This window comes from Chaetodon auriga, chromosome 16 (genome assembly GCF_051107435.1).
Source record: "Chaetodon auriga isolate fChaAug3 chromosome 16, fChaAug3.hap1, whole genome shotgun sequence".
NCBI lineage: Eukaryota > Metazoa > Chordata > Actinopteri > Chaetodontiformes > Chaetodontidae > Chaetodon > Chaetodon auriga.
The window spans coordinates 8254101-8268854 of record NC_135089.1 but is presented as its reverse complement, the minus strand read 5'-3'; the positions used below and the strand labels follow the sequence as shown (position 1 = coordinate 8268854).

Here is a 14754-nt window from a genome sequence, read left to right as displayed (position 1 = left end):
GACTCATCCACACCCTGACATGAGATGTCAACCTCCATCTGTGAAATTCAATGCTTCACTGATGAGTCTCTACCAGGCAGTGGAACCTTTATTCCCTCTGTGTGTACAGCATGTACCACGGGCGTGTAACTGCATATCGTACTGCAGAAGGGGAGCTCCTCTAGTTTCACCATAAATAACATGCGCACTGAAGGCATGTTTTGAGTTCAGCATCAAACCCTGCTAATAAAAAGAAGAAAGGAGATCAAAACACATTGTCACACTGGCCAAGCAGGGTGGAAAGAGATATACAAGCAATATAATGAGCTACTGATTTGAGCCCGAGAGCAGCACTGATCATTATTTCATATCATTTTTCTGAAATCAAGGCAGGTAATCATATGTCATCTAATTGTTAAAAACTTGTTTTATGCCTCTTTGAAAGTGCAGTTTTCAGTGCCTAACTGAAATGTTGGGACTTTTTATTATGTAAAGAGGACATCATCTTAAATGCAATTAATTGTTACTACTCATTAGCTTCAATAGAGTTCTGCCTGTATTATAAGCTCAAAATTACAATACAAACCTCTAGGCAAAGTTAACATTTACAATTTTCAGAGGTAAAGCTTATTTAATAATGGACACTTGGGGCTTAATGTAGTGAGCCTATTCAGAATTACAAATCAAAAATATCGACATGCCCATTTTCAAAAGACTTATATAGGTTATGCAGGATGTAACACAGGAAAAAGGTCATTAATAGCACCATTAACACCTCTGCTGTTTTCTTTAAGTCTTCCCCTCATGTTGATATATGGATATGGAGAAAGCATGTTTTTTAATCACATGGTCCACTTTATTGATTTTCACACAGGACTGACAAAAGTGTGAAGAACAAACAGACACTGTACATTGAGAAATACATATTATGTGAAGAATATATAAGAAAAAATGGAATTAAAAGCTGGAGGTGGGTGAGGTGAAGCTCCTGATCAGCTGCAATAACAAAGATATGGAGGTGTAACAAGAACACAGGCCAGAGGTCAGTCATCCATGACTTCCAAAGTTTAAAATCTCCATTGAGCTGGGTCAATACTCTTCATGTGAGACTTCTTTTCCGGCTGCCACGAGATTAAGGCAACCCTGAACGCATGCTCTATTCACGCCGCTCAGCAGGAAACACCATGAACATACTGTGGTTCACATGGACATTAAATGACAGAAGTGTGCTATTTAACACTGAAATGCATATCAGATTTACTTTAAACACTGAACATCTCATTTGGCCAGAACAAATCTCAGCTGCTGACAGGGCATGAAGCAAACTCGCGATATGGCCATATCATCACAATTTCTAACGCATGAGATTTTATGTACATTCTTCAAATCTTCACACAGAGTAGTAACTTTGATTTGCCTGTGTATAGTCTGACATGTATTAAACTGGATTTCCTTCTAAAATGTGTTCCTTCTTATGTTACATAACATTCTCATTATTAGCAAAGAAATGTACAAACGTATCAGTTACTTTTTTGCAATGTATTGCCAGTGCTTCTAAGACAGTCTTTAAATCATACTTACTTAATATGTTTTGGATTCAATAGCATCTTAATAATCTTTTCCAGTACAACAATATATATTGTTTTTGTCCTTAACATTTTTCTCTCGCTTTCCTCTGGGGCCTGAGGTCACCATGGCACCTGGACTTCACATCAGCTTCCTATCAGGGTGATCAGAGGCACGCCCAGAGCGTTGGTGTCGGACCTCCAGGTGTTTGCTCTGAACGCGGTCAAAATGCTGGAGCAGCTCATTGTAATCCACCTGAGTATGAGAGGCACGTTTGGAGACCACTTGCTGTTTGGAGTCCATATACTTGGATTCATCCACAGTTCTCATGAGCTCTGGGTTGGGGACACACCGCAAGCGGTGGGAGAGCAACTGGAAGGCCTGGCTCTGTGGCAGCAGCATCAGCAGGCCATACAGTGCCTTTATCAGGTAAGGGTTGTTCTCCACGTCTAGGAGCTGCAGGCGCAGGTAGGTGAAAATGGGGCTTTCAATGAGCTGTACCAGCTTGTCGACCTCCATCAGGAAGTCTACAGTCACCTCCAGATCTCCAAACTTCTGGATGAGATCATAGGCGTGTTTGTAGTTCTGTGTGAGGAAACAGAGCGACACAGTGGCAACAGGGTTGTGGCACCAGGACCGATACAGGCAACAAAACAAAGCACAGCTCTCCTGAGTGTGCAGGTCCTTCAGCTGGTTGCGTAACTGGAAGAGCTCAGCCGAAGTGAGCAAGATGGTGTTGAGTGTCTGAACCATGGTGGAGGCAAATTTGAGGTCCTCCTCCTTCAGCAAGATGTCAGCCATGGAATGGAAGATGTTCTCTGCATGAAGCAACAAACAGAGCTGCCTAATGATGAAGGCTCCTCTGTTTTCCAGAAGCTTCCTCTCCAGACTGAAGCGTTTCAGCAGGTTGATCATGAACTTGTAAAAATAGGAGTTCATACTGGGAGTGGAGGGGGATGAGTCTACTGCTTTGGACCCTGTGCTGGGCTGCTGTCCTGGCTTGGCACTCTCTGGGACCTTGAGCACCAGTTTGTTGTCAGTGCTGTCGCAGGAGCCTACTTGGTCTGTCTGGCCGGCCGGAGATGATGCTATCTCAGCCAGCACCTCCAGATCTTTCAGTATCACCTCATCGGACTCATCCGACAGTGTTTTCAGCAGCATGGGAAACAGGCTGTCTGTGTGGCGGAACATTTTGCGTGGAGTCTTGATGTAGAGGTGGTAGACCCATTTGAGCACAGCTATGCGGGTCATCATGCCAGTGGAAGAGTCGTGGAGGTGCCGGTCCAAGACCTGAACAATGCCATCCAGGTCCAGCGTTACCTGAGGCCGGTCTGCACCTGCTGGAGCGAAGAAGCTGATATTACTGAAACCAACAGATTCTTGTGATGCATTCAGCATATCATTGCTGTCTGCCTCCTTCTTAGGCTGGCCGTCTTCCCTGGATGGCGACCCTGTGCTTCTCTCCTCATCCTCATCCTCATCATCCTCCGGCGTCACCAGCTTCATCAGACTGTGATTACAGGCACTCGCTGCTTCTTTGGTATTCTTCTTTCTGTCGTCATAGGAGAGGCAGGGTAGCACTGCCGTTAGGATGCCGGAAGAGTAAGGGAGCATCACTCTGCCTGCAAGCTGGATGAACTCTCTCATCCAGGTCATAGCCGTCAGCTGGATCAGGTCGTTTGTGAGCTTTGCTTCGTCTGCTGCCTGGCAGTGGATGACAAGGATGTTGGCCATCTCGGCAAATTTCACGCTGGAGGGTGTTTTCTTAATCTCTTTCAGAAACTCTCCCAGCACCACCTCACAAGTCCGACGGATCTCCTTGCTGTTGTCTCCCAGGATCTGGAAGAGCCCATCCAGGATCTCAGGGAGGTAGTCTAACAGGTTTATGTCTGGCACAGACTCCAGAACGTGGATCCAGGAAATGATAAACTGCCGAGCATACTGATTATTGGAGTAGATTCTCTCTCTGAGGAGAGGGACAAATGCCACCAAGTCAAACTTGTTACTTTCTGTCACAATGTCTTTCAGCAATCTGTCCAGGAGTTCAGATCCGCTTTTCACATTGGGGTCTGGGTCTGCTGCAAGCTTGCTGAGCCCATCAAAGAGCAGGTTGAAGTGGGGCAGCACTGCTCCCCTTGCCACCTTAACTATATTATAGAGGGCCTCACAGGCGTAGTATCGCAAACGACTGTCCGAGTCATTAAAACATGTGAGTACAGGCTCAATAAGCTCTTTCAGATACAGACCTGAGTCTTTGCCGAGGGCAATGGAGCAAGCAGCCAGTCCAATAAGACCCCCCTTTCGGCTGTGAGGGTGCTGGGAAAGCGCAAACTCCGAGGCCAGGATCTGGATCACATGTCTGATTTGAGTGGAGTTATTCTGAGCCACAAACTCCCGCACCAATTTCTCAATCTCCAGAGCTGCGACTTTCCTCTTCTCGTACAGCTTATCATTCAGAGCCCGGACAATATTGGGCGTCAGAGGCGAAAAGTCCTTTTCCGTGTTCATGTTCCCAGCTGCAAATAGACCGAATTCTATCAACCGAAATTTACGTTGTTTCGCGAGAAATCAGCCTGCATTTATGATCATTTATTAGAGAGAAATCGGTTATACCCGCAAATCAGGAAGTCATGTAATACAACGCAGCTGACCGGTTGCATCCGCCGGAAATACGTCACAGTTGCTACATTTATTTAGGTCCCGCTTTACGAGTACCGTTAGTTCAAATTAGCATCATTAGCTGCATGTACAGCCCATGTGCGCGTCATTTGTGGACTAACAGATTTGCTTTCTTAAATTTATTCATACTTTTGTCCTTTGCTGGTGAAGAGGGTTTTTACAGCCGACATCAGTGATGGCGAGCCGCCTCCCCTTGCACTCACAGCTGTCCTCCATCATGGAGGCGATGGCCAGGTCTGTCCTGACTCAGGTCTGCAAGCTGGTGGACGAAGAGTCGACTGAGCTCCGGTTGGAGTTGTCTCGGCTCTTGGCTGCTAATTCAACCCTGTCAGAGAAAGTAAACAGTCTGGAGTGCGAGCTAACGTCTGCGAGAAGCGGCGCCGCCAAGTTGTGTAAAAGTTATGACAGTGTCGGTGTTCAAACTGTCAGCTTCGGAGAAGGAGATGTTCATGGTAACTTCTTTTTGTTTCACTGCAACAGTGGCTCAGACGATTTGAGCAGAAATCATCAGTATTGCATCTGTGTTAACTGGTGTGTTAACACTTCATGTTCGACTTTTCCTCAGTGTCTGGACCTCCCACCATCGAGGGGATCTTTGGAAAAGATTGGTGCATGAATCTGTGGAAAGACAGAGACCCATACAGCCTGGACAGTGTCACAGACTCACCACAGTTCTCTGACAAAGTAAGATCGGGGTCTACAGAGGTAGTACATGCTGGTGCCCATAGAAAGGGGCTTAAAAAGCAGGTTTAAATATGAAGGATACAAACTTTAGAGAATATCCATGTTCTACTTGCAATGGAAACGTCTGCTTATGCACATTGAAAAGCAACAGTGATTGCGGAGTAGATGCACTGAACCAAACACTTTGGACATGTTGTCTAACAATTTCTGTTATTAGTTTTTTGACTAATAATAGTAACCCCCCAAATCCCTTGGTCGATAACACATCCAATAGTTTTTAAAATGTCCATCATAATTTCCCAGGGCTGTTTCCCAGACGTTTTCAAATTGCAGGGTTTGTCCAACCACAAATCTATTTAATTTCCAAAGCTAAAATGAGAGAGACGCACCACATTTGGGAAGCAGTAGGAAGGTTTTGCATTTTTCCTTGATGATTGACTTTGACAGTTATGAAACTTGCTTCAGATCAATCTTCCACAGATCGATTACCCAACTACTCATTTCAGCTGGAGTCTGGCAAAGCATTGCTGTCACAGAAAATGTTGCTGTGTTGCACTTAAGTTTAACTTTTGGACTTGTTCTGTTTTGCAGTCTGTAGCAACAATGCCTGACCAAATTACTGTGACTGAGATCAAAGATGAGGATTGTATGGAGGACGCTGGCAGCAGCTGCCAGCAGGACACACTTGGTGCAGAAGGTAAGAGAGTGAAGGAGCATTGACAGGAAGGAATATACGCTGCAGATTTAGCAGCTTTTTGATGGTGGTAGTCTTTGACTTTGTATTTTGATGCAGCAGAACACAAAGACGACATGGCTGAGGAAGCAGAGCAACTGCTGGCTGGTTATACGACAGATGGCAGCACTTGCAGCTTGTTGTTTGATCAGGATGGAGAAGAGGTCGTGTCTGCAGGCGGTACTGAAGAACCATCCACGCATCTGATATCCATCGAAGACACAGAGGGGGCCTTCAGCACTCATATCATTCCAATTGACGAGGAGGAGGAGGAGGAGGAGGAGGAGGAGGATGATGATGATGATGACGACGATGATGATGATGATGTACAGTTTGTTAAAGAAAGTAAGGAGCCAACAATGAAGGCTGCAGGTGGGCCCAGTCACAACAAGCAGCAAACTTTACCATCTGACTCCTCTGAAAACAGCTCTGCTCTGGAAGAGTCACATGACGGCTGTAATATGCTTCATGCAGAAACCACCAGAGATCCAAACAAAGACAAATACACATGTCGAATATGTAGCAGGACATTCTTCCACAAGGGCACTCTAACACACCACATGAAGTCACACAAATCAAACTTTTGCAGTATTTGTAAGCAGCATTTCCATCACAGGAACAAGTTAAAGTCACACACCTGCGTGCCTCCAGTTCCCTCTCAGAGAGTCACTAAGTCATGCGAGCTGTGCGGGAAGACCTTTGCAAACCCATCAGCTCTGAGGATTCACTTTGTTGTCCACACAGGAGAGAAACCCTTCAGGTGCAACTTATGTGGGAAGCGGTTCACCCAGAAAGGCAATCTGAAATGCCACCTACGTATCCACACTGGAGAGAAACCGTTCTGCTGTGGCAAATGTGGGAAGACCTTCACACAAAAGGTCAACCTCAACCATCATTTAATGGCGCACAGAAATCGTGAGGTTGTAGCACAAAAGCCTGTAGCTATGAGACAAAAAAAACTTAATGGCTGAAACTTGTGATTAATGGTGGTACAAGGTCAGTAGCAGTGTTACCTGAATGCATCATGTACCACTTCCCACATTAGTGTAAGGGCAGTTAATGTTTGTAATGGCTTGTTTATCGTGCTTAAAAAATCAGAACTGTGGGGCAAAATGGTCTGTTTTTGTCAGTTATTTTTATTTTATTTTATTTTTTCTGATTTTTGCCTTTATTTGATAGTGCAGCTGGAGAGAGAGACGGGGAAGGGGGAAGAGAATGGGGATGACATGCAGCAAAGACTGGGTTGGAATGAAACCCAGGCCGCTGCATTCAGGACACTCTACCAGGTGAGCTATCGGGACGTACCATCAGTTGTTTTTCTTAAAACAATTAGCACCACAGTGTTCTTGTTGTTTCTGTCTTTACAGTATAACACAGTTATGAATGTTCACTTGTTCATTAAAAGTTTATTTTGTAGAGCTCTCCTTCTAAAGTATCAATTACTTTCTCTAATCTAAACTCAGGTTGCCTTGAACTTGAAGGATCAGCTTAATCAGTGGGGTCTTCACGCATTCAACACTGACAATCTGAACAATGCACATCTGATGGGGCTTTGTAAGGGGCATGCAGGTGTGCGTGAAAAGGATAAAAATCAACAGCACAAGAGTTCTTCCTTGGGAAGGAATTATTGTCTCAGTTGGGTCAGTGGTCTGTTCACGGGAATCATATTACATGCAAAATAGGTACTTAGTACAGATAATTGCTCTGTTTAGATGTGCTGACAGTTCAGTACAAAATAACAAAAAAAATCTGATTTCTTGAACAAAAACATTAGAAAAAAAGAGTTTGGCTTGAGTGCACCCCAACAACACAATTTGTCTTCTATAAGAACAATTTAGAGCAGCAACATTTCATCCATTTAGATATTATGTGACCCAAACACATCAACAAGTCATTTCAACAGGCTTTCAAAGAAGTGGACTTACCCACTTTCTGTCTAGCTAAATGCCGAGAAATGAGGCATGACATATGGGAAATATTAAGCAGCGGTGAGACTGGCGCAGTGAAGCAAACAGAGCCAGTTATTTTACTTCTACTTTGTTATGAAGAGGTAGTTTGGAAGAGTTCTGCTACATGTGTGCAAACAATGGAGCACTTGTCGGAAGTCATTATTTTGGCATTACTTGACAAGCCTTCTGTGGTCTGAAATATGACACTGAGGTATGTACAACGTGTTACAACCATATGACAACATGCAATGAATGAAATGGAAGTATCCTTGTCATAGTTCCAATGAGCAACTTGCATTAAATGCAGCAAATGTGTGTCATCTGATTTATGACAATAACCAATCGGAACGTGGATAATAAGCCAATCAAATTAACCCAATTCCACCCACTCAAACAGTACACTAGACAGGACAGATTTTATCTGCACCCTTGTTTGGTTGCTGCAGCATTTCTCTTCACATTACAGCAAAAAAACACAACAAACAAACAAAGATTGCACAGCAGCACTCTTAACCATATGGGCTGTAAAATTTCCTTTGATATATAGATGGAGTATTTGAAATGTACATTTTTCAACCACATTTGAGGTTCATATCAACATTTTGGCACATTGAGCCACTATGAGTCATATAGGGAGCAATTTATTAGAAGTAGCACCTCTGGGGCCTCATTTATAAACAAGTTCTTAGATTAATACCTTGAAATGTTTGTAACATTTGCACCTGTGAGCTACAAATCAACTTAAATTGACGGCACCTGCCTTGCGACTTCCCCTTACATAATGCCAGCACACATGGACGTTTATTCAGGAAGAGGCATGGACCAAAAGAGAAAAGCAAACATTTAGGAAGACGAGGTCACGGCGATGGTAGAGGGGGCTAAAGTCAGGCGATGCATAAGAAGAATTCAATATGAAAACATTAATTGATGCAGTTTGTCCAAAAATAACTGTAGGTCTGCTACTTCCTCACACCGTTAATTGATAATTCCTATCAAATTATTCATATTACCCCTCCATCACCGGCAGGACAGTCACTTACATTAAGATCATTTCCACATCCAAGTAAGCTTTTCTAAAGAACTACATTTCTGCTTAAGTCACACTTCAGTTCGAAACTGATTTATAAATGAGGCCCCTGATCAGAGTTAACCGTCTTCCCGGTGACCATGTGGTTCGATCAGTCAATTGAAACACTGGTGGTGATTTAAACCATATTTGTATGCGTAACATTTCCCACAATCCACACAGCTGTAAGGCTTTTCACCGGTGTGTGTTCGAAGGTGTATGTTCAGAGAGCTTTTCTGGGAAAAGCTTTTGCCACAGTCTGGACAGCTGTAAGGCTTCTCCCCGGAGTGCACGCGCTGGTGCAGCTTCAGGTACGTTTTCTGCGCGAACCTCTTCCCGCAAACGGAGCAGCTGAAAGGCTTCTCGCCAGAGTGTCGCCTGATGTGGACTTTTAAACTGCTCAGATAGTTGAATATTTTCCCACAGAATAAGCACTCAAACCGTTTTGTCGGCTTCACGGGTTTTGGCTGAGCGGTGACTTCTTTGGTTGTGTTCGTGTGGATGTTGGTCGTGTAGTCAGAGTATTCGGCGGATGCTGAAGAAGGGTTTGTGTTGTCAACCAGACTGCTCATCGTTGCGTCATCTATTAACTTGTCCATGATGGTTGGCTGTGTGCGTAGCTGTGTCTGACTCTCAGCGCTCATGGCGAAGTTGTTCAGTTCCCCTGAATGAAGCTGCAGCTCATCAACAGACCTATGAAGCATGCTGTCCTCCTCAAAAATCCCAACAACTGTCAAATAAGAACAAATGCAGTTAAATAATAGAAACTTTAAGATATTAATGATCTGGCTTTGTTTCGTTAATCCAAAGTTACCTTTTCTGTTATTTGTGAGCCTCATCTGTTGACCAATGGGATGATCATCATATATCTCCTCCTTAACAAAGATGAGATCAGGTTCCCTCTCCAATAAGTCCATCGCCTGCCAAGAGAAGTGACAAAGAGCTTTGAAAACAAAGATCATTCAGTCACCTCATTCAGGAAATGACTGCGCTGGAAACAATAACAGCAGTTATGCTTCAATGACCTGTGCTCCCATGCTCGTCATGGCAGCAGCCTCCACTGTGTCTTTTCTTTGAGATGGGAGTTTCTCCTCTCTCCACAGATCCATGCACCAGTCCTTTCCAAAAACTCCATCGATGGCTGGAGCAGGCTGCTGCTGTTCTGGAAGAAGAAGCAGGCATGAAATTGTGACCTCCTATCGACGGTAATCACAGAGGAAATATACGCCAAGATCAAATATAACTTACAACAGCATTAATGTTTTCTAAAGACTGAGTGTGGAGAGCTGACGATGCAGATCTGCACTTCTGGGCATTGCTGAGTTATGGTGGCTGTCGTTCACATTAAAGCTAACTAACCTGCTATGACACTGACAATGGTGAACCGTTACGTTATGCAGGGTAAAGCCTGCTCCGGTGTGACAGCCTAAACATGTCCACACATCTGACCATGCTGACCTGCAGGGTGTTGGCGGCTGACGCTGTTGACATGGGCAGGAAAGGTGTGAGCCTCCCTCGCTGCTCTCAGCTGGACCTCCAGTGAGTAACACTTCTTCTTCAGCGCCTCATTCTCCGTCTTGTGCAGCGACATCTCGGTGTGAAGGACGGAGGAGCATTCATCAGCCAGGTTGCTGATTTCAATCAAAGCCACCTTCGTTAGCTTGTCCAGGATGGCGGCTAACTGCGTCCGAAAACTTCGGTTTGTGGTGTCGCACATCATCTCGACAGGGAGGCTGAATATTTTGAAAATTTTGGCAAGATTCCCAGCGTAGCGACGCTGCCTTTTAGTCAAATGTGCAATGTAGCTGTGCCGCAAGGGATTATGGGAAAACTATAGGCGAGCGTACCTAAAACGGCGCGAGGACTGTCTGTCTCGCAGACCACACGAAACACCCACTTTCCTTCACGACACACCCACGTAACTGCACAAAACACCCATTTCACCACATGTCACACCCACTAACCCTGACTCGAAATGCTCTAAATAGTGTATAGATGACCGTCTCAGAGCCTGACCTTGGCCTTGACCATCTGACAGCAATGAGGCAGGAGTCAAAGGTGGATGTCTTACCTAGTAAGCGTATTTTCACGGATAATGCTTAACTGACTTTGAAGGATGGTGTTTCTTTTTCAATACAATACAAATGGGCTTTGTTTACATGGGAAACATCCATTTACGTAGCCAAAGTAAAGCCAAAGCACGCACACAAGCAGAATTACTAATGTTTGCTTGTCCTTTCCAAGTCCCATGGGATCCCAGAGTGTCCCAGTCTAGTCTGAACAACTGCATGTCTTCTCTGTCTGCCTAAATAACAATGTTGTGTCTTTATGCTATTCTTGCATATAATAGTCATTCACTCTTTCTGCCACACAGCTGTCATGTTTTTCTTGGTAGTCGATTTATACACAGACGTCTCACATTTATGTCTTTCTTCAGTGCCTTTTTAGCCGCCTTTTTCCCTTCCAGCACCCCGACAAAACCCCCTGAGCCTTCAGCCTGCTCAGTCTAATATGCCAGAACCCACAGCTCCACCATGGGGTCTGGCCAGGTCCCTGACTTGCCCTCCCTGAGGGTCATCTGAACTGGAGCCAAGTACTATCATGTGTTCTATGGTTTCTCAGATACTGAAGTCTATTTCTGCAGTGGGTAAAATCTGTGGTGGTATAAATTAACCAGTAAGTTAAAGGTGACGCCTCTTTATTCATCTTGAAAATGAAACACTCTCTTCCTTTTTCCTCCTCCCGTCTCCCATGCAAACCAACAGAATGAGCATCCCGGCCCAAATCTGTATTATCCACTGCATGTCATATACATTGTCAATATAAAGAAAAATCACCGCTCTCTCTTTATTTATCAAGAGTCAAGGAAAAGCACAGAGTCCATTGTGTTTCTTCCTCTTTAAAACTTTGTAATGGAGTAATCCAGATGTCATTCTCCACTTTGGCCTCCGCTCTTTCCATTATTTTACACAACACTACGGATATCTTGTCCAGGAACTGCAACTGTCCCTGTTTGTTTCTAGCACTGCACAGTTCTTCCACTGAGAAATACAGATGAACTGCATGAAACTGCACCTGTTCTAATATCAAACTTAGTCTGCCATCATTTAAATATACTAACCCCAATCTATCCATACATTCATCCACAATGTTCCCATTATCTCTCATTCTGCTGCCCTTTCTAGGCATTAAAGTCACCTACCCAAATTACTGCTGTCCCCATTTGTCCCAAAATCCCCGCTAATTTGCAACCAAGGATTATAGAAATTCAAGCTGCTCACTCAGTTGTGCTTCCTCCATACACTTACCATCACACACTCAGCAGAGACTTAAGTTTCACCCTCAGGTGCTGCACATCAGATATTACAAATGTTGCACAGCCTCCTCTGTTTTTTTCTTTGTCAATGATACTTTCAAACCCTGGAACAACAACATCTAATCATGGCTTAAACTATGTTTCCTGAATGCACTACACCTCTAGTTTATCTTTGGATACATCCACAAACCTTTTAAAGTTCCTGCCCATTTGCAACCAAACTTTTTGTGCTCCAGTGAAAGATATAAAACATCTGCAGCATAATTTCCTTTCTCTTATTCTGCATCTCTCGTGCATTTGCAGCTTCTCCCTTATTTGTGATGAGACCACCCTTCCTGCTAAACATCATTTAGAGTCACGAGTCTTCACTGCCCTCCTGTGGTCACAGTCAGGAACTGCAAAATGTAATTTAATGCAGTTCATTCAAGTTTAAAAGATAAAATGAAGTTTTATTATCAAACATATATCAAACACAGTACAACGTGTAGTTAAATTCCTGTGGTAGATTGCTCTTTTGTCTCACAGTGCTCCTACTGAGGATGAAGCCTTGGTCGACTCCTGAGCAGCTCCACTGCAGTATTATGCTCAACTGCATTTTTGTTACATTGGCTAATGATTCTCCAACACACATACTGGCAAAATGTATTTATTTAGTATTGACAACTATTAATAAAACAAGGTTTTTTTGGTTGCATTATGATGCAACCATTTGCAAACCATGTTTACCAACAGTTCTGTGAAGTCTTCCTGAGCCCATGTCATAATTTCCTAATATCAAAAAGTTATCACATTGTTTTGTTTTACACAGCGTCCCAATCTCTTTGGCATCAGGGTTGTATTGGTGTGTATTTTTTATACTGTAGCAGAATATCAAGTGTGGACAGTTTGGAAAGGGACTGGCTGAAAGATGTATGAGGGGTAGGCAGCAGATAACACATACAGTATCGTGACATGTAATTTCATTTGGTTTAAATATTTGGATAGTTAAAGCCGGTAACGCACAATTTGGAGCAAAGATAACTTTATTATGCACAAAATATTTCAGTCAATCACACATGAGGAGAAATTACATTTGGCTGGCTGCTTTAAGTGGTTCCATTGATGAATGTCCCACTAAATGTCGGCGCATTAGATTCACTACCATACATGTTCAGACTAGGATCTAGATGTACCGCGAGGTGTTTCTTCAGATTGCAGTTCTTTGTAAAACCCTTGCCACATTTGATGCAAACAAAAGGTTTTTCTCCTGTGTGTGTGCGCTGATGCATATCAAGAGTGCATTTCTGAATAAAGCCCTTTCCACAAATAGGACAGCGGTATGGCTTCTCCCCAGTGTGTGTGCGCTGGTGTGTATACAGATGCCCTTTCTGTGCATACCTCTTTCCACAAAGTGTACATCTGAACGGTTTCTCTCCCGTGTGACTTCTCTGGTGGATTTCGAGCTGGCTAAAGCATCTGAAGCTCTTGCCGCACTGTAAGCAGCCGAACCTCTTAGCGGCCGAGTTCCTCAAGTTGTGAAGCTTCATATTCCTGAGCACATTCAAGCTTTGGGAGGCAACATTTTGACCCAAGCTTTTGCCAGCCTCTAGGTTTGTATGTGTAGGTGTGAACTGTGGATTCCACTGCGTTTCCCTCCTCCCCGCTCCAGTGAGAGACGACTGGGTGCTCAGGATCACAAAGCTGTCAGGAAACAGAGGCTGCTGATGTTCTGCCACTGGTTTCGGACGCTGCATCACTTCTGGACTCTTCTGTGTGTCTGCGACTGCTTCCCTTCCTGTTGACAGCATATGTTAACATGTAAATTTATGGTCATTTAAGGTCCATGAAATGATATTAAAAAAGCTATCAAATCAGACGCCATGCATACATTTTAATCTTTGCAACCAAACTTTCATTTAACACTCACTTTTTTCACTTGTCCTATCTTGCTCAGTGTCTTCATTGTCCAAGTCTGATGGCTCTTCCTTAACAACTATCAATTCAGGCTGCTCTTTTGGTGGATTTGGGAGCTAATGAGAGAACAGCATGTGAACTCGCTCCAAATAAGAAACATAGTACAATATTATGACATTTAATAATCAGTGTAGGACTCACTTCAGCTGCTGCATGCTCTTCACCTACATGCAAAGTGCTCCTCTCAGTCTGAAGAGTGGAGGAAGTTATGCTTTCCCACGGGCTCTCACTAGGATGCAATAAACTTAGGTTAAATACACCAGGCAGGGTGTAGCTGACAGCAAAGGTCATGATGGAGACGGATTTATGGTGCCAGCACAACACAGGCACGCTGTCTACCTACAGGAGCCTGCCTACCTTTTTATGGCAGGTCTTGTCCTGTCGGTCTCCAGCACTCCGTCCTCTGGACCGTCCCTCACCACTGAGCATGCTGCTACTGCCGCGTCCTGCCTGCTCCCCTGTGCAATGTAAAGCAATTTCTCCATCAGCTGCAGTTTCTCTGTGAGCGAGGCAATTTCGTTGCGCCCTCGAGTTATCTCTATTTTCAGCATCTTCGACTCGATCTCGACCAGTTTGCTTATTTCCATTACAGCTGTTTTGGATAACGCGTCCATGATGGAAACGAGCTGCGTCTGGAAAGAGAAGACTGTCGACATGGTTTTAAGGTTTCTGTCCGTATGCGAGAGGCACACGGGCGAGTTGTTGTAAGCGACTGGTCTGTATGTCCACTGTAAAATGAAGTTACAACGTATTACACGAGAAGGACTGCGTGTGCATGCCCAAAAGGTACGCGAGTGCCTCTTCAAAACTCAAGTACTTGGATGCAGTG

The 14754-nt window shown here is 44.1% G+C and overlaps 3 protein-coding genes across 4 annotated transcripts; 1 reads left to right on the top strand and 2 right to left on the bottom strand.

The window, feature by feature from the left end:
* Nucleotides 1–819: 819 nt before the first annotated feature.
* On the bottom strand, nt 820–4195 carry vac14 (vac14 homolog (S. cerevisiae)). Its single transcript, XM_076751715.1, has one exon. The coding sequence runs from the start codon at nt 4051–4053 to the stop codon at nt 1687–1689; it is 2367 nt and encodes a 788-aa protein (XP_076607830.1). The 5' UTR covers nt 4054–4195; the 3' UTR covers nt 820–1686.
* A 35-nt stretch (nt 4196–4230) lies between these two features.
* On the top strand, nt 4231–7057 carry LOC143333600 (uncharacterized). Of its 2 annotated transcripts, none has more exons than XM_076751708.1 (4): nt 4231–4676; nt 4790–4908; nt 5500–5605; nt 5705–7057. In XM_076751708.1, exons 1-4 carry the CDS (start codon nt 4400–4402, stop codon nt 6610–6612), a joined length of 1410 nt encoding a protein of 469 aa, XP_076607823.1. In that variant the 5' UTR covers nt 4231–4399; the 3' UTR covers nt 6613–7057. The 2 variants fall into 2 exon arrangements, with proteins under 2 accessions (XP_076607823.1, XP_076607822.1); XM_076751707.1 differs by having other exon boundaries at nt 4267–4676; nt 5702–6761.
* Nucleotides 7058–7258: 201 nt separating this feature from the next.
* On the bottom strand, nt 7259–14704 carry LOC143333847 (uncharacterized). Its single transcript, XM_076752212.1, has 8 exons — nt 14283–14704; nt 14067–14154; nt 13879–13981; nt 13061–13746; nt 10115–10487; nt 9682–9818; nt 9471–9576; nt 7259–9386 (listed from the first exon to the last, which is right to left on the bottom strand). Exons 1-8 carry the CDS (start codon nt 14579–14581, stop codon nt 8773–8775), a joined length of 2406 nt encoding a protein of 801 aa, XP_076608327.1. The 5' UTR covers nt 14582–14704; the 3' UTR covers nt 7259–8772.
* Between the last annotated feature and the right edge of the window lie 50 nt (nt 14705–14754).